This window comes from Oncorhynchus masou, chromosome 8, assembly GCF_036934945.1.
Source record: "Oncorhynchus masou masou isolate Uvic2021 chromosome 8, UVic_Omas_1.1, whole genome shotgun sequence".
Classification (NCBI taxonomy): domain Eukaryota; kingdom Metazoa; phylum Chordata; class Actinopteri; order Salmoniformes; family Salmonidae; genus Oncorhynchus; species Oncorhynchus masou.
Genome location: NC_088219.1, coordinates 3,479,356 through 3,506,433, shown reverse-complemented (window position 1 = coordinate 3,506,433; position 27,078 = coordinate 3,479,356). Strand labels below are relative to the sequence as shown.

Below are 27,078 nucleotides of genomic sequence, written 5' to 3'. Positions count from 1 at the left end.
TCGTCTTTACGCTGTCATGGTATACTGTCGTCTTTACGCTGTCGTCTTTATGCTGTCATGGTATACTATCGTCTTTACGCTGTCATGGTATACTGTCGTCTTTATGCTGTCATGGTATACTATCGTCTTTACGCTGTCATGGTATACTATCGTCTTTACACTGTCGCGGGTATACTGTCGTCTTTATGCTGTCATGGTATACTGTCGTCTTTACGCTGTCATGGTATACTGTCGTCTTTATGCTGTCATGGTATACTGTCGTCTTTATGCTGTCATGGTATACTGTCGTCTTTATGCTGTCATGGTATACTGTCGTCTTTATGCTGTCATGGTATACTGTCGTCTTTACGCTGTCATGGTATACTGTCGTCTTTATGCTGTCATGGTATACTGTCGTCTTTATGCTGTCATGGTATACTGTCGTCTTTACGCTGTCGTCTTTACGCTGTCATGGTATACTGTCGTCTTTACGCTGTCATGGTATACTGTCGTCTTTATGCTGTCATGGTATACTGTCGTCTTTACGCTGTCGTCTTTACGCTGTCATGGTATACTGTCGTCTTTACGCTGTCATGGTATACTGTCGTCTTTACACTGTCATGGTATACTGTCGTCTTTACGCTGTCATGGTATACTGTCGTCTTTACACTGTCGTAGTATACTGTCGTCTTTATGCTGTCATGGTATACTGTCGTCTTTACGCTGTCGTCTTTACGCTGTCATGGTATACTGTCGTCTTTATGCTGTCGTGGTATACTGTCGTCTTTACGCTGTCATCTTTACGCTGTCATCTTTACGCTGTCGTCTTTACGCTGTCATGGTATACTGTCGTCTTTACGCTGTCGTCTTTACGCTGTCGTCTTTACACTGTCGTGGTATACTGTCGTCTTTATGCTGTCATGGTATACTGTCGTCTTTACGCTGTCATGGTATACTGTCGTCTTTACGCTGTCCTGGTATACTGTCGTCTTTACGCTGTCATGGTATACTGTCGTCTTTACGCTGTCATGGTATACTGTCGTCTTTACGCTGTCATGGTATACTGTCGTCTTTATGCTGTCATGGTATACTGTCGTCTTTACGCTGTCATGGTATACTGTCGTCTTTACGCTGTCGTCTTTACGCTGTCATGGTATACTGTCGTCTTTACGCTGTCATGGTATACTGTCGTCTTTACGCTGTCGTCTTTACGCTGTCGTCTTTACGCTGTCGTCTTTACGCTGTCGTCTTTACGCTGTCACACTGTCACAGTTTTACGAGGGCATGTTTGGCAGCATGAGCGAAGGATGCTTTGTTGTGAAATAGGAAGACAATTCTAGATTTAACTTTGGATTGGATACACCTAATAAGAGTTTGGAAGGAGAGTTTAAAGTCTAACCAGACACCTAGGTATTTGTAGTCAAGGGTAGTGATGCTAGGCGGGTGGGAAGGTGCGGGCAGCGATCGGTTGAAGAGCATGCATTTAGTTTTACTTGAATTTAAGAGCAGTTGGAGGCCACGGAAGGAGAATTGTATGGCATTGAGGCTCGTCTGGAGGTTAGTTAACACAGTGTCCAAAGAAGGGCCAGAAGTATACAGAATGGTGTCGTCTGCGTAGAGGTGGATCAGAGACTCACCAGCAGCAAGAGCGACATCATTGATGTATACAGAGAAGAGAGTCAGCCGGGCAATTGAACCCTGTGGCACCCCCATAGAGACTGCCAGAGGTCCAGACTACAGGCCCTCCGATTTGACACACTGTAGCAGTTTGGGTCTAGATTGTCTCCCCCTTTGAAGAGGGGGACGACCGCGGCAGCTTTCTAATGTTTGGGGATCTCAGACGATACAAAAGAGGGGTTGAACAGGCAGGTAATAGGGGTTGCAACAATTGCGGCGGATAATTTTAGAAAGAGAGGGTCCAGATTGTCTAGCCCAGCTGATTTGTAGGGGTCAAGATTTTGCAGCTCTTTCAGAACATCAGCTATCTGGATTTCGGTATAGGAGAAATGGGGGAGGCTTGGGCCAGTTGCTGTGGGGGTGCAGAGCTGTTGACCGGGGTAGGGTGTATCCAGGTGGAAAGCATGGCCAGCCGTAGAAAAATGCTTATTGAAATTATAGGACAGTGTTTCCTAGCCACAGTGCAGTGGGCAGCTGGGAGGAGGTGCTCTTATTCTCCGTGGACTTTACAGTGTCCCAGAACCATTTGGAATTTGTGCTACGGGATGCACATTTCTGTTTGAAAAAGCTAGCCTTCGCTTTCCGAACTGCCTGTGTATATTGTTTCCTAACTTCCCTGAAAAGTTGCATATCACGGGGGGCTATTCGATGCTAATGCAGTACGCCACAGGATGTTTTTGTGCTGGTCAAGGGCAGCCAGGTCTGGAGTGAACCAAGGGCTATATCTGTTCCTGGTTCTACATTTTTTGAATGGGGCATGCTTATTTAAGAGGGTGAGGAAGGCACTTTTAAAGAGTAATCAGGTATCTTCTACTGATATTGAATGGGGTCAATATCTATTGGAAACAGAAAGAGTTGAATGGGTCCTGTTATATTATCAAGCCGTGTTCCCATGTTGTGTGTATGTACTGACATGTTGTGTGTATGTACTGACATGTTGTGTGTATGTACTGACATGTTGTGTGTATGTACTGACATGTTGTGTGTATGTACATATATGTTGTGTGTATGTACTAACATGTTGTACTGATATGTTGTGTGTATGTACTGACATGTTGTACATATATGTTGTGTGTATGTACTGACATGTTGTACATATATGTTGTGTGTATGTACTGACATGTTGTGTCTATGTACTGACATGTTGTGTGTATGTACTGACATGTGTGTATGTACTGATATGTTGTGTGTATGTACTGACATGTTGTGTGTATGTACTGACATGTTGTGTGTATGTACTGACATGTTGTACTGATATGTTGTGTGTATGTACTGACATGTTGTACATATATGTTGTGTGTATGTACTGACATGTTGTGTGTATGTACTGACATGTTGTGTGTATGTACTGACATGTTATACTGCTATGTTGTGTGTATGTACTGACATGTTGTACATATATGTTGTGTGTATGTACTGACATGTTGTGTGTATGTACTGACATGTGTGTGTGTACTGACATGTTGTACTGATATGTTGTGTGTATGTACTGACATGTTGTACATATATGTTGTGTGTATGTACTGACATGTTGTGTGTATGTACTGACATGTGTGTGTGTACTGACATGTTGTACTGATATGTTGTGTGTATGTACTGACATGTTGTACATATATGTTGGGTGTATGTACTGACATGTTGTGTGTATGTACTGACATGTTGTGTGTATGTACTGATATGTTGTACCGATATGTTGCGTGCATGTACTGATATGTTGCGTGTATGTACTGATATGTTGTGTGTATGTACTGATATGTTGTACTGATATGTTGTGTGTATGTACTGATATGTTGTACTGATATGTTGTGTGTATGTACTGACATGTTGTACTGATATGTTGTGTGTATGTACTGATATGTTGTACCGATATGTTGCGTGCATGTACTTATATGTTGCGTGTATGTACTGATATGCTGTGTGTATGTACTGATATGTTGTACTGACATGTTGCGTGTATGTACTGACATGTTGTACTGATATGTTGTGTGTATGTACTGATATGTTGTACTGATATGTTGTGTGTATGTACTGATATGTTATGTGTATGTACTGATATGTTGTGTGTATGTACTGATATGTTGCGTGTATGTACTGACATGTTGCGTGTATGTACTGACATGTTGTACTGATATGTTGTGTGTATGTACTGATATGTTGTACTGATATGTTGTGTGTATGTACTGACATGTTGTACATATATGTTGCGTGTATGTACTGACATGGTGTGTGTATGTACTGACATGTGTGTGTGTACTGACATGTTGTACTGATATGTTGTGTGTATGTACTGACATGTTGTACATATATGTTGTGTGCATGTACTGATATGTTGCGTGTATGTACTGATATGTTGTGTGTATGTACTGATATGTTGTACTGATATGTTGTGTGTATGTACTGACATGTTGTGTGTATGTACTGACATGTTATGTGTATGTACTGATATGTTGTACCGATATGTTGCGTGCATGTAATGATATGTTGCGGGTATGTACTGATATGTTGTGTGTATGTACTGACATGTTGTACTGATATGTTGTGTGTATGTACTGATATGTTGTTTGTATGTACTGATATGTTGTACCGATATGTTGCGTGCATGTACTGATATGTTGCATGTATGTACTGATATGTTGTGTGTATGTACTGATATGTTGTACCGATATGTTGCGTGCATGTACTGATATGTTGCGTGTATGTACTGATATGTTGTGTGTATGTACTGATATGTTGTACTGATATGTTGTGTGTATGTACTGATATGTTGTACTGACATGTTGTGTGTATGTACTGACATGTTGTACTGATATGTTGTGTGTATGTACTGACATGTTGTACTGATATGTTGTGTCTATGTACTGACATGTTGTACTGATATGTTGTGTGTATGTACTGATATGTTGTACTGACATGTTGTGTGTATGTACTGATATGTTGTGTGTATGTACTGATATGTTGTGTGTATGTACTGATATGTTGTGTGTATGTACTGATATGTTGTACTGATATGTTGTGTGTATGTACTGATATGTTGTACTGATATGTTGTGTGTATGTACTGATATGTTCTACTGATATGTTGTGTGTATGTACTGCTATGTTGTGTGTATGTACTGATATGATATACTGATATGTTGTGTGTATGTACTGATATGTTCTACTGATATGTTGTGTGTATGTACTGATATGTTGTGTGTATGTACTGATATGATATACTGATATGTTGTGTGTATGTACTGATATGATATACTGATATGTTGTGTGTATGTACTGATATTTTGTACTGACATGTTGTGTGTATGTACTGATATGTTGTACTGACATGTTGTGTTTATGTACTGATATGTTGTACTGACATGTTGTGTGTATGTACTGATGTGTTGTACTGACATGTTGTGTGTATGTACTGATGTGTTGTACTGACATGTTGTGTGTATGTACTGATGTGTTGTACTGACATGTTGTGTGTATGTACTGATGTGTTGTACTGACATGTTGTGTGTATGTACTGATGTGTTGTACTGACATGTTGTGTGTATGTACTGATATGTTGTACTGACATGTTGTGTGTATGTACTGATATGTTGTACTGACATGTTGTGTGTATGTACTGATATGTTGTACTGACATGTTGTGTGTATGTACTGATATGTTGTACTGACATGTTGTGTGTATGTACTGATATGTTGTGTGTATGTACTGATATGTTGTGTGTATGTACTGATATGTTTTACCAATATGTTGCGTGCATGTACTGATATGTTGCATGTATGTACTGATATGTTGTGTGTATGTACTGATATGTTGTACCGATATGTTGCGTGCATGTACTGATATGTTGCGTGTATGTACTGATATGTTGTGTGTATGTACTGATATGTTGTACTGATATGTTGTGTGTATGTACTGATATGTTGTACTGACATGTTGTGTGTATGTACTGACATGTTGTACTGATATGTTGTGTGTATGTACTGACATGTTGTACTGCTATGTTGTGTCTATGTACTGACATGTTGTACTGATATGTTGTGTGTATGTACTGATATGTTGTACTGACATGTTGTGTGTATGTACTGATATGTTGTGTGTATGTACTGATATGTTGTGTGTATGTACTGATATGTTGTGTGTATGTACTGATATGTTGTACTGATATGTTGTGTGTATGTACTGATATGTTGTACTGATATGTTGTGTGTATGTACTGATATGTTCTACTGATATGTTGTGTGTATGTACTGATATGTTGTGTGTATGTACTGATATGATATACTGATATGTTGTGTGTATGTACTGATATGTTCTACTGATATGTTGTGTGTATGTACTGATATGTTGTGTGTATGTACTGATATGATATACTGATGTGTTGTGTGTATGTACTGATATGATATACTGATATGTTGTGTGTATGTACTGATATTTTGTACTGACATGTTGTGTGTATGTACTGATATGTTGTACTGACATGTTGTGTGTATGTACTGACATGTTGTACTGATATGTTGTGTGTATGTACTGACATGTTGTACTGCTATGTTGTGTCTATGTACTGACATGTTGTACTGATATGTTGTGTGTATGTACTGATATGTTGTACTGACATGTTGTGTGTATGTACTGATATGTTGTGTGTATGTACTGATATGTTGTGTGTATGTACTGATATGTTGTGTGTATGTACTGATATGTTGTACTGCTATGTAGTGTGTATGTACTGATATGTTGTACTGATATGTTGTGTGTATGTACTGATATGTTCTACTGATATGTTGTGTGTATGTACTGATATGTTGAGTGTATGTACTGATATGATATACTGATATGTTGTGTGTATGTACTGATATGATATACTGATATGTTGTGTGTATGTACTGATATTTTGTACTGACATGTTGTGTGTATGTACTGATATGTTGTACTGACATGTTGTGTTTATGTACTGATATGTTGTACTGACATGTTGTGTGTATGTACTGATGTGTTGTACTGACATGTTGTGTGTATGTACTGATGTGTTGTACTGACATGTTGTGTGTATGTACTGATGTGTTGTACTGACATGTTGTGTGTATGCACTGATGTGTTGTACTGACATGTTGTGTGTATGTACTGATGTGTTGTACTGACATGTTGTGTGTATGTACTGATGTGTTGTACTGACATGTTGTGTGTATGTACTGATATGTTGTGTGTATGTACTGATATTTTGTACTGATATGTTGTGTGTATGTACTGATATGATATACTGATATGTTGTGTGTATGTACTGACATGTTGTACTGCTATGTTGTGTCTATGTACTGACATGTTGTACTGATATGTTGTGTGTATGTACTGATATGTTGTACTGACATGTTGTGTGTATGTACTGATATGTTGTGTGTATGTACTGATATGTTGTGTGTATGTACTGATATGTTGTGTGTATGTACTGATATGTTGTACTGATATGTTGTGTGTATGTACTGATATGTTGTACTGATATGTTGTGTGTATGTACTGATATGTTCTACTGATATGTTGTGTGTATGTACTGATATGTTGTGTGTATGTACTGATATGATATACTGATATGTTGTGTGTATGTACTGATATGTTCTACTGATATGTTGTGTGTATGTACTGATATGATATACTGATATGTTGTGTGTATGTACTGATATGATATACTGATATGTTGTGTGTATGTACTGATATTTTGTACTGACATGTTGTGTGTATGTACTGATATGTTGTACTGACATGTTGTGTTTATGTACTGATATGTTGTGTGTATGTACTGATGTGTTGTACTGACATGTTGTGTGTATGTACTGATGTGTTGTACTGACATGTTGTGTGTATGTACTGATGTGTTGTACTGACATGTTGTGTGTATGTACTGATGTGTTGTACTGACATGTTGTGTGTATGTACTGATGTGTTGTACTGACATGTTGTGTGTATGTACTGATGTGTTGTACTGACATGTTGTGTGTATGTACTGATATGTTGTACTGACATGTTGTGTGTATGTACTGATATGTTGTACTGACATGTTGTGTGTATGTACTGATATGTTGTACTGACATGTTGTGTGTATGTACTGATATGTTGTACTGACATGTTGTGTGTATGTACTGATATGTTGTGTGTATGTAGTGATATGTTGTGTGTATGTACTGATATGTTGTGTGTATGTACTGATATGTTGTACTGATATGTTGTGTGTATGTACTGATATGTTGTACTGATATGTTGTGTGTATGTACTGATATGTTGTACTGACATGTTGTGTGTATGTACTGATATATTGTACTGACATGTTGCATGTATGTACTGATATGTTGTACTGATATGTTGTACTGATATGTTGTGTGTATGTACTGATATGTTGTACTGATATGTTGTACTGATATGTTGTGTGTATGTACTGATATGTTGTACTGATATGTTGTACTGATATGTTGTGTGTATGTACTGATATGTTGTGTGTATGTACTGATATGTTGTACTGACATGTTGTGTGTATGTACTGATATGTTGTACTGACATGTTGTGTGTATGTACTGATATGTTGTACTGACATGTTGTGTGTATGTACTGATATGTTGTGTGTATGTACTGATATGTTGTGTGTATGTACTGATATGTTGTACTGATATGTTGTGTGTATTTACTGCTATGTTGTATTGATATGTTGTGTGTATGTACTGATATGTTGTGTATATGTACTGATATGTTGCGTGTATGTATTGATATGTTGTACTGACATGTTGTACTGATATGTTGTACTGACATGTTGTACTGATATGTTGTGTGTATGTACTGATATGTTGTGTGTATGTATTGATATGTTGTACTGACATGTTGTACTGATATGTGTTACTGACATGTATCTGTAACTGATTGACACTACATGTGAATGTTTTTAAACACATGTAAATTGTATGTGAGTCTTTTGTCTGTCAGGTATCATTATGTGTCAGACCCCTGTACAATTAGTGACACTAATGTCTTACTCATGAGGATCCTGATACAATAACTCATTATACAAAACAATTAAACCCTGTTCCCTATATAGTGCACTACTTTAGACCAGAGCCCTATGGCACCCTGTTCCCTATATGGTACACTACTTTAGACCAGAGCCCTATGGCACCCTATTCCCTATATAGTGCACTACTTTAGACCAGAGTCCTATGGCACCCTGTTCCCTATATGGTACACTACTTTAGACCAGAGCCCTATGGCACCCTATTCCCTATATAGTGCACTACTTTAGACCAGAGTCCTATGGCACCCTGTTCCCTATATAGTGCACTACTTTAGACCAGAGACCTACGGCAACCTATTCCCTATATAGTGCACTACTTTAGACCAGAGTCCTATGGCACCCTATTCCCTATATAGTGCACTACTTTAGACCAGAGACCTATGGCACCCTGTTCCCTATGTAGTGCACTACTTTAGACCAGAGTTCTATGGCACCCTAGTCCCTATATAGTGCACTACTTTAGACCAGAGCCCTACGGCAACCTATTCCCTATATAGTGCACTACTTTAGACCAGAGTCCTATGGCACCCTATTCCCTATATAGTGCACTACTTTAGACCAGAGTCCTATGGCACCCTATTCCCTATATAGTGCACTACTTTAGACCAGAGACCTATGGCACCCTGTTCCCTATGTAGTGCACTACTTTAGGCCAGAGTTCTATGGCACCCTAGTCCCTATATAGTGCACTACTTTAGACCAGAGCCCTACGGCAACCTATTCCCTATATAGTGCACTACTTTAGACCAGAGTCCTATGGCACCCTATTCCCTATATAGTGCACAACTTTAGACCAGAGACCTATGGCACCCTGTTCCCTATATAGTGCACTACTTTAGACCAGAGACCTATGGCACCCTATTCCCTATATAGTGCACTACCTTAGACCAGAGACCTATGGCACCCTATTCCCTATATACTGCACTACTTTAGACCAGAGCCCTATGTAACCCTATTCCCTATATAGTGCACTACTTTAGACCAGAGCCCTATGTCACCCTATTCCCTATATACTGCACTTATATAATAATTATATATGCTGTAGCTCTTGTCTAAAGTAGTGCACTATATAGGGGATAGGGTTCCATAGGGCTCTGGTCTAAAGTAGTGCACTATATAGGGAATAGGATACCATTTGGGACAGATCTTCTGTTGGTCTATTAGGTGTGTATTTACCAGACTAATTGCATTGCATTATTAAACAGACTTTTACAGCTAGATAGAACACCAACACGTCAAAGAGTAAAGGGGATCTCCACCCCGACATTAACACTTAGCCATGGAGCTATACAAACAGCCCTACGAATAGTGTAAAGTGTATTTTGAAGCGTAAACTAGGATACTGATAGCAGTCTCTAGGTGTGTGGGGTATACTATCATGCTGATAACAGTCTCTAGGTGTGTGGGGTATACTATCATGCTGATAACAGTCTCTAGGTGTGTGGGGTATACTATCATGCTAATAACAGTCTCTAGGTGTGTGGGGTATACTATCATGCTAATAACAGTCTCTAGGTGTGTGGGGTATACTATCATGCTGATAACAGTCTCTAGGTGTGTGGGGTATACTATCATGCTGATAACAGTCTCTAGGTGTGTGGGGTATACTATCATGCTAATAACAGTCTCTAGGTGTGTGGGGTATACTATCATGCTGATAACAGTCTCTAGGTGTGTGGGGTATACTATCATGCTGATAACAGTCTCTAGGTGTGTGGGGTATACTATCATGCTAATAACAGTCTCTAGGTGTGTGGGGTATACTATCATGCTGATAACAGTCTCTAGGTGTGTGGGGTATACTATCATGCTGATAACAGTCTCTAGGTGTGTGGGGTATACTAGGATACTGATAGCAGTCTCTAGGTGTGTGGGGTATACTATCATGCTGATAACAGTCTCTAGGTGTGTGGGGTATACTATCATGCTGATAACAGTCTCTAGGTGTGTGGGGTATACTATCATGCTGATAACAGTCTCTAGGTGTGTGGGGTATACTATCATGCTAATAACAGTCTCTAGGTGTGTGGGGTTGTACTGTAGACCACACTATCTACCAAGACAGTTTTCATCTATATTCTTCGTAGCTGTCTGTTTATCACCACAAAACGATGCTGACACTAAGACTGCACTCAATGATCTGTATACGGCCAAAAGCAAACAGGAAAACGCTCACCCAGAAGTGGCGCTCCTCGTGGCCGGGGACTTCAATGCAGGGAAACATAAATCTGTTTTACCTAATTTCTACCAGCATGTTAAATGTGCAACCAGAGGGGAGAGAAACTCTAGATCACCTTTACTCCACACACAGAGACGCGTACAAAGCTCTCCCTCACCCTCCATTCGGCAAATCTGAGCATAATTCTTGCTTACAAGCAACAACTAAAGCAGAAAGCACCAGTGACTTGGTTAATAAACAAGTGGTCAGATGAAGCAAATGCTAAACTATAGGACTGTTTTCCTATCGCAGACTGAAACATGTTCCGGGATTCTTCCGATAACATTGAGGAATACACCACATCAGTCACTGGCTTCATCAATAATTGCAACGATGACGTCATCCCCACAGTGAACGTACGTACATACCCCAACCAGAAGCCATGGATTACAGGCAACATCCACACTGAGAAAAAGGGTAGAGCTACCGCTTTCAAGGAGCGGGACTCTAACCCGGAAGCTTATAAGAAATCCCGCTATGTCCTCTGATGAACCATCAAACAGGCAAAGAGTGCAGGACTAAGATCGAATCGTACTACACCGGCTCCGATGCATGTCGGATGTAGTAGGGCTTTCAAACTATTACAGAATACAAAGGGAAGCACAGCCACGAGCTGCCCAGAGACACGAGCCTACCAGACGAGCTAAAATACCTCTATGCTCGCTTCGAGGCAAATAACACTGAAACATGCATGAGAGCACCAGCTGTTCCAAAAGACTGTGTGATCAAGCTCACCGTAGCCGATGTGAGACTTTTAAACAGGTCAACATTTACAAGGCCGCAGGGACAGACGGATTACCAGGACGTGTACTCCGAGCATGCGCTGACCAACTGGCAAGTGTCTTCTCTTCACTGACATTATCATCCTCTCTCTGTCTGAGTCTGTAATACTAAAATGTTTTAAGCAGACCACCATAGTCCCTGTGCTCAAGAACACTAAGGTAACCTGCCTAAATGACTACCGACCCATAGCACTCACATCTGTAGCTATGAAGTGCTTTAAAAGGCTGGTCATGGCGCACATCAACAACATTATCCCAAACCGCCCAAACAGAACCACAGATGATGCAATCTCTATTACACTCCAAAGTGCCCTTTCACACCTGGACAAAAGGAACACCTATGTGATAATGCTATTAATTTACTACAGCTCAGCGTTCAACACCACAATGCCCTCAAAGCTCATCACTAAGCTACGGACTCTGGGACTAAACACCTCCCTCTGCAGCTGGATCCTGGACATCCTGACCGGCCACCCCCAGGTGGTAAGGGTAGGTAACAACACATCCGCCACGCTGATCCTCAACACAGGGGCCCCTCAGGGGTATGTGTTCAGTCCCCTCCTGTACTCCCTGTTCACACATGACTGTATGGTCAGGCATGACTCCAACACCATCATTAAGTTTGCCGATGACACAACAGGGTCACTGATGACACACTGTTGTCACTGACAACGACGAGATAGTCTATAGGAAGGAGGTCATAGACCTGGTCGTGTGGTGCCAGGACAACAACCTCTCCCTCAACGTGATCAAGACAAAGGAGATGATTGTGGACTACAGGAAAAAGAGGACCGAGCACGTCCCCCTTCTCATCGGCAGGGATGCAGTGGAGCAGGTTGAGAGCTTCAAGTTCCTTGGTGTCCACATCACCAACAAACTAACATGGTCCAAGCACACCAAGACAGTCGTGAATAGGGCACGACAAAACCTATTCCCCCTCAGGAGACTGAAAAGATTTGTCATGGGTCCTGAGATCCTCAAAAGGTTCTACAGCTGCACCATCGAGAGCATCCTGACTGGTTATATCACTGCCTGGTATGGCATCTCCCCGGCCTCCGACCGCAAGGCACTACAGAGGGTAGAGCATACTGCCCAGTACATTTGGGCTCCCGAGTGACGCAGTGGTCTAGGGCACTGCATCTCAGTGCAAGAGGCATCACTACAGTCTCTGGATCGAATCCAGGCTGTAGCACATTTGGCTGTGATTGGGAGTCTCATTGGGCAGCACACAATTGGCCCAGCGTCGTCTGTGTTTGGCCAGGGTAGGCCATCATTGTAAATAAGAATTTGTTATTAACTGAGTTGCCTAGTTAAACAAAGGTCAAACATACTTCTCTCGGTCATTGTTGGTTAGGGGCGTAAGCATTTCACTGTAAGGTCTACTACACCTGTTGTATTCAGCATTTCACTGCAAGGTCTACTACACCTGTTGTATTCAGCATTTCACTGTAAGGTCTACTACACCTGTTGTCTTCAGCATTTCACTGTAAGGTCTACTACACCTGTTGTATTCAGCATTTCACTGCAAGGTCTACTACACCTGTTGTATTCAGCATTTCACTGCAAGGTCTACTACACCTGTTGTATTCAGCATTTCACTGTAAGGTCAACTACACCTGTTGTATTCAGCATTTCACTGTGAGGTCTACTACACCTGTTGTCTTCAGCATTTCACTGTAAGGTCTACTACACCTGTTGTATTCAGCATTTCACTGTAAGGTCTACTACACCTGTTGAATTCAGCATTTCACTGTAAGATCTACTACACCTGTTGTATTCAGCATTTCACTATAAGGACTACTACACCTGTTGTATTCAGCATTTCACTGTAAGGTCTACTATAGCTGTTGTATTCAGCATTTCACTGTGAGGTCTACTACACCTGTTGTATTCAGCATTTCACTGTAAGGTCTACTACACCTGTTGTCTTCAGCATTTCACTGTAAGGTCTACTACACCTGTTGTATTCAGCATTTCACTGTAAGGTCTACTACACCTGTTGTATTCAGCATTTCACTGTAAGGTCTACTACACCTGTTGTATTCAGCATTTCACTATAAGGTCTACTACACCTGTTGTATTCAGCATTTCACTGTAAGGTCTACTACACCTGTTGTATTCAGCATTTCACTGTAAGGTCTACTACACCTGTTGTATTCAGCATTTCACTGTAAGGTCTACTACACCTGTTGTCTTCAGCAGTTCACTGTAAGGTCTACTACACCTGTTGTCTTCAGCATTTCACTGTAAGGTCTACTATACCTGTTGTCTTCAGCATTTCACTGTAAGGTCTACTACACCTGTTGTATTCAGCATTTCACTGTAAGGTCTACTACACCTGTTGTATTCAGCATTTCACTGTAAGGTCTACTACACCTGTTGTATTCAGCATTTCACTGTGGGGTCTACTATACCTGTTGTATTCAGCATTTCACTGTGAGGTCTACTACACCTGTTGTATTCAGCATTTCACTGTAAGGTCTACTACAGCTGTTGTATTCAGCATTTCACTGTAAGGTCTACTACACCTGTTGTATTCAGCATTTCACTGTAATGTCTACTACACCTGTGGTATTCAGCATTTCACTGTGAGGTCTACTACACCTGTTGTATTCAGCATTTCACTGTGAGGTCTACTACACCTGTTGTATTCAGCATTTCACGGTAAGGTCTACTACAGCTGTTGTATTCAGCATTTCACTATAAGGTCTACTACACCTGTTGTATTCAGCATTTCACTGTAAGGTCTACTACACCTGTTGTATTCAGCATTTCACTGTAAGGTCTACTACACCTGTTGTATTCAGCATTTCACTGTAAGGTCTACTACACCTGTGGTATTCAGCATTTCACTGTGAGGTCTACTACACCTGTTGTATTCAGCATTTCACTGTGAGGTCTACTACACCTGTTGTATTCAGCATTTCACTGTAAGGTCTACTACACCTGTTGTATTCAGCATTTCACTGTAATGTCTACTACACCTGTTGTATTCAACATTTCACTGTAAGGTCTACTACACCTGTTGTATTCAGCATTTCACTGTGGGGTCTACTACACCTGTTGTATTCAGCATTTCACTGTGAGGTCTACTACACCTGTTGTATTCAGCATTTCACTGTAAGGTCTACTACACCTGTTGTATTCAGCATTTCACTGTGGGGTCTACTACACCTGTTGTATTCAGCATTTCACTGTGAGGTCTACTACACCTGTTGTATTCAGCATTTCACTGTGAGGTCTACTACACCTGTTGTATTCAGCATTTCACTGTGAGGTCTACTACACCTGTTGTATTCAGCATTTCACTGTAAGGTCTACTACAGCTGTTGTATTCAGCATTTCACTGTAAGGTCTACTACACCTGTTGTCTTCAGCATTTCACTGTAAGGTCTACTACACCTGTTGTATTCAGCATTTCACTGTAAGGTCTACTACACCTGTTGTATTCAGCATTTCACTGTGGGGTCTACTATACCTGTGGTATTCAGCATTTCACTGTGAGGTCTACTACACCTGTTGTATTCAGCATTTCACTGTAAGGTCTACTACAGCTGTTGTATTCAGCATTTCACTGTAAGGTCTACTACACCTGTTGTCTTCAGCATTTCACTGTAAGGTCTACTACACCTGTTGTCTTCAGCATTTCACTGTAAGGTCTACTACACCTGTTGTATTCAGCATTTCACTGTAAGGTCTACTACACCTGTTGTATTCAGCATTTCACTGTAAGGTCTACTACACCTGTTGTATTCAGCATTTCACTGTAAGGTCTACTACACCTGTTGTATTCAGCATTTCACTGTAAGGTCTACTACACCTGTTGTATTCAGCATTTCACTGTAAGGTCTACTACACCTGTTGTATTCAGCATTTCACTGTAAGATCTACTACACCTGTTGTATTCAGCATTTCACTGTAATGTCTACTACACCTGTTGTATTCAGCATTTCACTGTAAGGTCTACTACACCTGTTGTATTCAGCATTTCACTGTAAGGTCTACTACACCTGTTGTATTCAGCATTTCACTGTAAGGTCTACTACACCTGTTGTATTCAGCATTTCACTGTAAGGTCTACTACACCTGTTGTATTCAGCATTTCACTGTAAGGTCTACTACACCTGTTGTATTCAGCATTTCACTGTAAGATCTACTACACCTGTTGTATTCAGCATTTCACTGTAAGGTCTACTACACCTGTTGAATTCGGCGCATGTGACAAATACATACATATATATTTTTTTAATTTAATATGAAATTTCTTCAGGCTCATTTACGGACTGCCTCTCCTTCCTGTTAGTGATGTCACATGTTAGATCTGTCAAAAGCGTCATATGAGCTATAAATAGTCACCGTCTTGTTTCTCACTGCTTTAGGAATCACAGAAAACTGCACACACACACCGCGGTCCTGCTATCATTACTCTCATACGTCTCTATAGGAAATCCATTCCTTCCTTAATGGGAGACAGTCTGTAGATCACTGAGACAAGTACAAGTCCTCTCCACTCACTCAATTGTTTAACGACTGTGTTTGTTTGTTTGTGTGTTCTCCTCTCTGATTGGAGGAAAAGGCCTGTCTGGATTTATGCTGATCAGAGAACTGATACAGGATACATTGGAGGCTCCGGAGTGACGCAGCGGTCTAAAGGCACTGCATCTCAGTACTAGTGGCGTCACTACAGACCCTGGTTCGATTCCAGGCTGTATCACGAACGGCCGTGATCGAGAGTCCCATAGGGCGATGCACAATTGGTCCGGCGTCATCCGGGTTAGGGTTTGGCCAGGGGGTAGGCAGTCATTGTAATAAGAATTTGTTCTTAACTAACTTGCCTAATTAAATAAAAAAAATTATAGATTAAAACATTTTCCAGCAACAGCACTACATCAATGTGTGGGTTATCCCTCTCTCGCTCTCATTGTTTGTGTGTGTCTCAGATATTTCTCCAAGAAAGCCAACGTTAAACCCCACATGGGAGATAATATACTTGCATACAACCACCTACGTTAGAGACAAAATAATACAACAGGCTAATACATCAATATAACACCATTGCCATCTACCGACAAAACAACAATCCCAGATAAAACAACATAACCACTGACTACTCACAACACAGACTAGAGAATATAACTAACAACGCAACATCTACAGGGCAAAAAAATACAACTAACAACTAGTATAGAAGACTTGTAGAACAGTTAACATATATTTAGGAACTATAGTAACTAGTATAGAAGACTTGTAGAACAGCTAACATATTAGGAACTATAGTAACTAGTATAGAAGACTTGTAGAACAGCTAACATATATTAGGAACTATAGTAACTAGTATAGAAGACTTGTAGAACAGCTAACATATATTTAGGAACTATAGTAACTAGTATAGAAGACTTGTAGAACAGCTAACGTATTTAGGAACTATAGTAACTAGTATAGAAGACTTGTAGAACAGCTAACATATATTAGGAACTATAGTAACTAGTATAGAAGACTTGTAGAACAGCTAACATATATTTAGGAACTATAGTAACTAGAATAGAAGACTTGTAGAACAGCTAACATATTAGGAACTATAGTAACTAGTATAGAAGACTTGTAGAACAGCTAACATATATTAGGAACTATAGTAACTAGTATAGAAGACTTGTAGAACAGCTAACATATTAGGAACTATAGTAACTAGTATAGAAGACTTGTAGAACAGTTAACATATATTTAGGAACTATAGTAACTAGAATAGAAGACTTGTAGAACAGCTAACATATATTTAGGAACTATAGTAACTAGTATAGAAGACTTGTAGAACAGCTAACGTATTTAGGAACTATAGTAACTAGTATAGAAGACTTGTAGAACAGCTAACGTATATTAGGAACTATAGTAACTAGTATAGAAAACTTGTAGAACAGTTAACATATATTTAGGAACTATAGTAACTAGTATAGAAGACTTGTAGAACAGTTAACATATACAAGGTATAATAGAGAAACTCCAGCAGAACAGCTAGAGCGGAGGAGGAGACGATCCACCAACTCACCTCTCAATGTGCTTTTCTGTGCCGTCACTGCAGGAGCCACCGACAAAAGCAAAGAAGCGGGAAAAGAGGAGGATGAAGAGGAGGAGATGGAAAGAGGAGGATGAAGAGGAGGAGATGGAAAGAGGAGGATGAAGAGGAGGAGATGGAAAGAGGAGGATGTAGAGGAGGAGATGGAAAGAGGAGGATGAAGAGGAGGAGATGGAAAGAGGAAAACGGAAAATGAAAGAGGAAATAAGACAAGAGGAGAGAACAATAGGTTAGATCGATGTGTCTCGAGGAAAGACAGCATGACCAGTACTTTCCGGAGATATGAGGGAGAGAATACACATTAGTTGCTGCTACTCTATAGCGAAAAACTGAAGGCACAACAACAGTCTACCCCAAACACAGTTCGCCATTACGCCAAGGGATCTGAACCTACTGACGGAGGCACCAGGTGTTGGGTTAAGGTGGCCACAATGTCTTGATATAAACACTGCTGTTATAGTTAGATACAATGTAGGAATTAAGTGTTTCCTGACTCGTGCCTTGTTTTAATGTTTCTACGGCAACCATACATTCTCTGAAGTTGAATATCAACAGAAACAAAGTCGTCAGAAGATAACCTTTCTTAGTAAGAATGATTGATTCTTAGAAAACATTTTCTATAAGAAAAACGCAGGCCTCGCTTTCTTGCCAACTGGCACATTTTTTTATTTTATTCATGTAGGCTACATTGTCCCGCAAAATCATCCGTATATCTTACATTTGAGTAGTTTAAACGCGGGCACCTTAAACATGCACGCCCCTCCGACATGAAATAGAGTGCAGATCTAGTGTCCCGTTACCGTACCGTACCTCCTGAATCACGACTGATTACCCGCGTGACAAACTCTCTCCCGGTGCCAATTAGACACACACTTATTTCACTGCCAATCAAGACCATTATACCGAAGCTCTTCCACTTGCATTGTTTAAGGCAACGGATCATCTTGAAATCAGACTGTGAAATATTAACGTGTTCGTTCGGGTTTGTGTAGTCAGGGATGAGCAATTAAATAAATAAAACCAATGTATCAAACAAAACAAAAAAAAACATGAATTTTGTAGTTTAAAATACATTTGCAAGTAGTTGGCCAGACAACAACAACATTCTCAGTAATGGTTACAGTTACGTTATCTACGCCTTAGTTTTGGGGCGGGGCTCAATTAGCATAACACTCAGCATGCTTTGCAATTCTTCATTCTTAAAATACACCTTTATATTTGATTAATGTGGCAGCCGCTCTTCTCACACCATAGTGCCATCAGACTTTTGATACCAATGTAGGGTGAAAGGGGACCACGAAGTTGTGAACAGCTTTAAAGAAATGGTATAGAAAAGTATTTTGAAAATCAAAATTACAGCTTTGAAAATATCCTGTTCTAAAATATATTGGGGTGTTGTTCAGACCAGTACAATACAACATACTCAGAAGTAGTTTAAATACAATACATTAAATACATTTCAAATACATGTAACACAAATGCTGCCCATCTGTATGTAGTGTAGAGAACAACCTAACAATGGGGAAACATATAGATTGGAGAAAAAACAACAATGTAAAACATATTTTTACCCTTGTAGTAAATTATCAAAAGTAAAACTTGGAAAAGTCTCCCCCCTGTCTCTCTCTCTTTCTCCCCCTCTTCTTCTCTCTCTCTCTCTCTCTCTCTCTCTCTCCCCCTCTTCGTATCTCTCTTTCTCTCTCTCTCTGTCTCTCTTTCTCCCCCTCTTCGTCTCTATCTCTCTCTCTTTCCCCCCCTCTTCGTCTCTCTCTCTTTCTCTCTATCTCTCTCACTCCCTCTCTCTCTCTCTTTCTCTGTCTCTCCGTCTCTCTCTCTTTCTCCCCCTCTTTGTCTCTCCCCCTCTGTCTCTCCACCCCTCTTCGTCTCTCTTTCTCTCTCTCTTTCTCCCCCTCTTCTTCTCTCTCCCTCTCTCTCTCCCCCTCTCTCTCTCTCCCTCTCTCTCTCTCTCTCTCTTTCTCCCCCTCTTTGTCTCTCTCTCTTTCTCTCTCTCTCTCTTTCTCCCCCTCTTCGTCTCTCTCTCTCTTTTTCTCTCCCCCCCTCTCTCCCCCTCTCTCTCTCTCTCTCTCTTATCAACTAATATAAATGCAGGATAATTAACTAATATCAACTAATATTAACTAATATCAACACAGTAAAATTAACTAATATCAAGACATATTTTTAGTGTTGGATTTTATTTTTTACCTTCTGTGAATTTAAGAAATATTGCCTTGTGCCTTGTAAATCCATTACCAAAAACCCACATATCTTAAAATGATTTTCAAATGTCTCTCCCTCGTCTAAAGAAAGTTGAGGAGAATGACAATCATATCCATAACTATACACTAGTGTGTTGCACAGTTCAGGGACCCATGATGTAATTCCATTATCAAGTGTAAATCCACTTCACTTACTGTAGTTCAATAAACCAAATAAACTCAAGGTGTCATTCTTTCTGCAGAATATTTATTCAAAACAGTTGTTTAACAGAGTGTTTGGAAAATATTTTTGTTTGTTTGCGTAAAAACCTGCAGGAGAATCTATGGCTGGTTATGACACCTACATAAGAGTCAAAACCTACAACAGTAGTTATTGTATGGCTGGTTATGACACCTACATAAGAGTGTCATAACCTACAACAGCAGTTATTGTATGGCTGGTTACGACACCTACATAAGAGTGTCATAACCTACAACGGTAGTTATTGTATGGCTGGTTATGACACCTACATAAGAGTGTCATAACCTACATAACATACAACAGTAGTTATTGTATGGCTGGTTATGACACCTACATAAGAGTGTCATAACCTACAACAGTAGTTATTGTATGGCTGGTTACAACACCTACATAAGAGTGTCATAACCTACAACAGTAGTTATTGTATGGCTGGTTATGACACCTACATAAGAGTGTCATGACGGTGTCATAACGTGTATCATAACGTGCATTTTCTTAGTCCAAGGTGTGCTCAGAGTGTGCTCAGAGTGCGCTCTCTGAGCGCTCCTCAATTCAGAGCGTTGTCAGATCGTATGTTTGTAAATTCAGAGTGTTTCGCTCTCTGAGCATTCAGCGCGCACACTGGACGCTCTGGCTGAGGAGTAGGGCTGATCCGACCGTTCTGACCCTAACAGCAGCAGTCAAGCACCCAAGCTAGCTGGCTAACTAACGTTGGCTATCTTCTTCCAGACACAAATGAGAGAACAGCTCATTCTGACCATTTTACTCTCCCGAGCAGAGCTCGTTAGGCTGCTTTCATGTTATCCAGAGCGTTGGTGACTGTAACTGTGCTGCTCGCAACAATTTAAATACCCCCAACGTTTATTGACACCGGCCATATTCAACGGGTGTTGAGCGTTTGTAAATGCATCAGTTATTCGGCGCTCTGTTACACTCAGACGAGAGTTCTCTGAAGTCGCAGTAGAGAGCCCAAGTGAATTTACCAACGCCACCCCAAGTGAAGTGACACAGGGTGGTCATAATGCTTCATGACAGTGTCATAACGTGTATTTTCTACAAGTTATTAAAAATACAATGGAAAAAGAACTCATGACTGTAAAGAACTCATTACAACAACAACAAAGGATTTAAGAAACAAAGTTTCAAATGAAATAAATCTTCTTGACAGTATCATAAAGTGTGTGCGTGTGTGTGTGTGTATGTGTGTGTGTATGTGTGTGTGTGTGTGTGTGTGTGTGTGTGTGTGTGTGTGTGTGTGTGTGTGTGTGTGTGTGTGTGTGTCTGTGTGTCTGTGTGTGTGTGTGTATGTGTGTCTGTGTGTGTGTGTGTCTGTGTGTCTGTGTGTTAATGGGTCTGACTCTAAACTCTACTGAGGTATTTTGGTATCTTATTAGGATCCACATTTGCTGTTGCAAAAGCAGCAGCTACTCTTCCTGGCGTCCACACAGAACACAGAACACAGAACACACAACATGAAACACAGAACACAGAACACACAACATGAAACACAGAACACACAACACACAACATGAAACATGACATCATACAGAACATCAATAGACAAGAACAGCTCAAAGACAGGACTACATAAAACAAATGTAAAGGCACGCGTAGCCTAGATATCAGTACATACACACAAACTGTCTTGGTCCAATAGGGGAGAGACGTTGTGCCACTAGGTGTTGGTTTATCTGTTTTTTGAAACCAGGTTTGCTGTTTATTTGAGCAATATGAGATGGAAGGAAGTTCCATGCAATAAGGGCTCTGTATAATACTATACGCTTCCTTGAATTTGTTCTGGATTTGGGGACTGTGGAAAAGACCCCTGGTGGTAGGTCTGGTGGGATAAGTGTGCGTTTCAGAGCTGTGTGTAAGTTCACTATGCAAACAATTTGGGATTTTCAACACATTGCTTCTTATAAAAAGAAGAAGTGAAGCAGTCAGTCTCTCCTCAACTCTTAACCAAGAGAGAGACTGGCATAGTATTTATATCAGCCCTCTGATTACAATGAAGAGCAAGACGTGCTGCTCTGTTCTCAGCCAGCTGCAGCTTAACTGGGTCTTTCCTTGCAGCACTGGACCACACGACTGGACAATAATCAAGATAAAACTAAACTAGAGACTGCAGAACTTGCTGAGTGCGGTGTCAAAAAAGCAGAGCATCTCTTCATTACAGACAGACCTCTCCCCATCTCTTTACTACAGACAGACCTCTCCCCATCTCTTTACTACAGACAGACCTCTCCCCATCTCTTTATTACAGACAGACCTCTCCCCATCTCTTTATTACAGACAGACCTCTCCCCATCTCTTCATTACAGACAGACCTCTCCCCATCTCTTTATTACAGACAGACCTCTCCCCATCTCTTTATTACAGACAGACCTCTCCCCATCTCTTTATTACATACAGACCTCTCCTCATCTCTTTATTACAGACAGACCTCTCCCCATCTCTTTACTACAGACAGACCTCTCCCCATCTCTTTATTACATACAGACCTCTCCCCATCTCTTTACTACAGACAGACCTCTCCTCATCTCTTTATTACAGACAGACCTCTCCCCATCTCTTTATTACAGACAGACCTCTCCCCATCTCTTTATTAGGGACAGACCTCTCCCCATCTCTTTATTACATACAGACCTCTCCTCATCTCTTTATTACAGACAGACCTCTCTCCATCTCTTTATTAGGGACAGACCTCTCCCCATCTCTTTATTAGGGACAGACCTCTCCCCATCTCTTTATTACAGACAGACCTCTCCCCATCTCTTTACTACAGACAGACCTCTCCCCATCTCTTTATTAGGGACAGACCTCTCTCCATCTCTTTATTACAGACAGACCTCTCCCCATCTCTTTATTACAGACAGACCTCTCCCCATCTCTTTATTAGGGACAGACCTCTCTCCATCTCTTTATTACAGACAGACCTCTCCCCATCTCTTTATTACAGACAGACCTCTCCCCATCTCTATATTACAGTCAGACCTCTCCCCATCTCTTTATTACAGACAGACCTCTCCCCATCTCTTTATTACAGACAGACCTCTCCCCATCTCTTTATTAGGGACAGACCTCTCCCCATCTCTTTATTACAGACAGACCTCTCCCCATCTCTTTACTACAGACAGACCTCTCCCCATCTCTATATTACAGTCAGACCTCTCCCCATCTCTTTATTACAGACAGACCTCTCCCCATCTCTTTATTACAGACAGACCTCTCCCCATCTCTATATTACAGTCAGACCTCTCCCCATCTCTTTATTACAGACAGACCTCTCCCCATCTCTTTATTACAGACAGACCTCTCCCCATCTCTATATTACAGTCAGACCTCTCCCCATCTCTTTATTAGGGACAGACCTCTCCTCATCTCTTTATTACAGACAGACCTCTCCCCATCTCTTTATTACAGACAGACCTCTCCCCATCTCTTTACTACAGACAGACCTCTCCCCATCTCTTTATTACAGACAGACCTCTTCCCATCTCTTTATTACAGACAGACCTCTCCCCATCTCTTTATTACAGACAGACCTCTCCCCATCTCTATATTACAGTCAGACCTCTCCCCATCTCTTTATTACAGACAGACCTCTCCCCATCTCTTTACTACAGACAGACCTCTCCCCATCTCTTTAATACAGACAGACCTCTCCCCATCTCTTTATTACGGACAGACCTCTCCCCATCTCTTTATTACGGACAGACCTCTCCCCATCTCTTTATTACAGTCAGACCTCTCCCAAACTCTTTATTACAGACAGACCTCTCGCCAAATCTTTATTACAGACAGACCTCTCCCCATCTCTTTATTACAGACAGACCTCTCCCCATCTCTTTATTAGGGACAGACCTCTCTCCATCTCTTTATTACAGACAGACCTCTACCCATCTCTTTATTACAGACAGACCTCTCCCCATCTCTATATTACAGTCAGACCTCTCCCCATCTCTTTATTACAGACAGACCTCTCCCCATCTCTATATTACAGACAGACCTCTCCCCATCTCTATATTACAGACAGACCTCTCCCCATCTCTTTATTACAGACAGACCTCTCCCCATCTCTTTATTACAGACAGACCTCTCCCCATCTCTATATTACAGTCAGACCTCTCCCCATCTCTTTATTAGGGACAGACCTCTCCCCATCTCTTTATTACGGACAGACCTCTCCTCATCTCTTTATTACAGACAGACCTCTCCTCATCTCTTTATTACAGACAGACCTCTCCCCATCTCTTTATTACAGACAGACCTCTTCCCATCTCTTTATTACAGACAGACCTCTCCCCATCTCTTTATTACAGACAGACCTCTCCCCATCTCTTTATTACAGACAGACCTCTCCCCATCTCTTTATTAGGGACAGACCTCTCCCCATCTCTTTAATACAGACAGACCTCTCCCCATCTCTTTATTACGGACAGACCTCTCCCCATCTCTTTATTACGGACAGACCTCTCCCCATCTCTTTATTACAGTCAGACCTCTCCCAAACTCTTTATTACAGACAGACCTCTCCCCAACTCTTTATTACAGACAGACCTCTCGCCAAATCTTTATTACAGACAGACCTCTCCCCATCTCTTTACTACAGACAGACCTCTCCCCATCTCTTTACTACAGACAGACCTCTCCCCATCTCTTTACTACAGACAGACCTCTCCCCATCTCTTTACTACAGACAGACCTCTCTCCATCTCTTTATTACAGACAGACCTCTCCCCATCTCTTTATTACAGACAGACCTCTCCCCATCTGTTTACTACAGACAGACCTCTCCCCATCTCTTTATTACTGACAGACCTCTCCCCATCTCTATATTACAGACAGACCTCTCCCCATCTCTATTACAGACAGACCTCTCCCCATCTCTTTATTACTGACAGACCTCTCCCCATCTCTTTACTACAGACAGACCTCTCCCCATCTCTTTACTACAGACAGACCTCTCCCCATCTCTTTACTACTGACAGACCTCTCCCCATCTCTTTATTACTGACAGACCTCTCCCCATCTCTTTACTACAGACAGACCTCTCCCCATCTCTATATTACAGACAGACCTCTCCCCATCTCTATTACTGACAGACCTCTCCCCATCTCTTTACTACAGACAGACCTCTCCCCATCTCTATATTACAGACAGACCTCTCCCCATCTCTATTACAGACAGATCTCTCCCCATCTCTTTATTACAGACAGACCTCTCCCCATCTCTTTACTACAGACAGACCTCTCCCCATCTCTTTATTACAGACAGACCTCTCCCCATCTCTTTACTACAGACAGACCTCTCCCCATCTCTTTACTACAGACAGACCTCTCCCCATCTCTTTATTACAGACAGACCTCTCCCCATCTCTTTACTACAGACAGACCTCTCCCCATCTCTTTATTAGGGACAGACCTCTCCCCATCTCTTTATTACAGACAGACCTCTCCCCATCTCTTTACTACAGACAGACCTCTCCCCATCTCTTTACTACAGACAGACCTCTCCCCATCTCTGTACTACTGACAGACCTCTCCCCATCTCTTTAATACTGACAGACCTCTCCCCATCTCTATATTACAGACAGACCTCTCCCATCTCTTTATTACAGACAGACCTCTCCCCATCTCTCTATTACAGACAGACCTCTCCCCATCTCTTTATTACAGACAGACCTCTCCCCATCTCTTTATTACATACAGACCTCTCCTCATCTCTTTATTACAGACAGACCTCTCCCCATCTCTTTATTACGGACAGACCTCTCCCCATCTCTTTATTACAGACAGACCTCTCCCCATCTCTTTACTACAGACAGACCTCTCCCCATCTCTTTACTATGGACAGACCTCTCCCCATCTCTTTATTACAGACAGACCTCTCCCCATCTCTTTATCACGGACAGACCTCTCCCCATCTCTTTACTATGGACAGACCTCTCCCCATCTCTTTATTACAGACAGACCTCTCCCCATCTCTTTATTACAGACAGAACTCTCCCCATCTCTTTATTACGGACAGACCTCTCCCCATCTCTTTATTACAGACAGGCCTCTCCCCATCTCTTTATTACAGACAGACCTCTCCCCATCTCTTTACTACAGACAGACCTCTCCCCATCTCTTTATTACAGACAGACCTCTCCCTATCTCTTTATCACGGACAGACCTCTCCCCATCTCTTTATTACGGACAGACCTCTCCCCATCTCTTTATTACAGACAGACCTCTCCCCATCTCTATATTACAGACAGACCTCTCCCCATCTCTATATTACAGACAGACCTCTCCCCATCTCTATATTACAGACAGACCTCTCCCCATCTCTATATTACAGACAGACCTCTCCCCATCTCTTTACTACAGACAGACCTCTCCCCATCTCTTTATTACAGACAGACTTCTCCCCATCTCTTTATCACGGACAGACCTCTCCCCATCTCTTTACTATGGACAGACCTCTCCCCATCTCTTTATCACGGACAGACCTCTCCCAAACTCTTTACTATGGACAGACCTCTCCCCATCTCTTTAATAGGGCCAGACCTCTCCCCATCTCTTTAATAGGGACAGACCTCTCCGCATCTCTTTACTATGGACAGACCTCTCCCCATCTCTTTATTAGGGACAGACCTCTCCCCATCTCTTTATTAGGGACAGACCTCTCCCCATCTCTTTACTATGGACAGACCTCTCCCCATCTCTTTACTATGGACAGACCTCTCCCCATCTCTTTATTAGGGACAGACCTCTCCCCATCTCTTTATTAGGGACAGACCTCTCCCCATCTCTTTACTATGGACAGACCTCTCCCCATCTCTTTACTATGGACAGACCTCTCCC

At 41.3% G+C, this 27,078-nt stretch overlaps 1 protein-coding gene across 1 annotated transcript in view; it reads right to left on the bottom strand.

Annotated features, from left to right (window-relative positions):
• Positions 1-27,078, bottom strand: part of LOC135543703 (cell adhesion molecule 2-like) — a 688,390-nt gene that overhangs the window by 231,909 nt on the left and 429,403 nt on the right. The window contains exon 2 of the mRNA XM_064971070.1: positions 17,741-17,767. Within this exon, the coding sequence (XP_064827142.1) occupies positions 17,741-17,767 (27 nt within the window). The remainder of the gene's footprint in view (positions 1-17,740; positions 17,768-27,078) is intronic.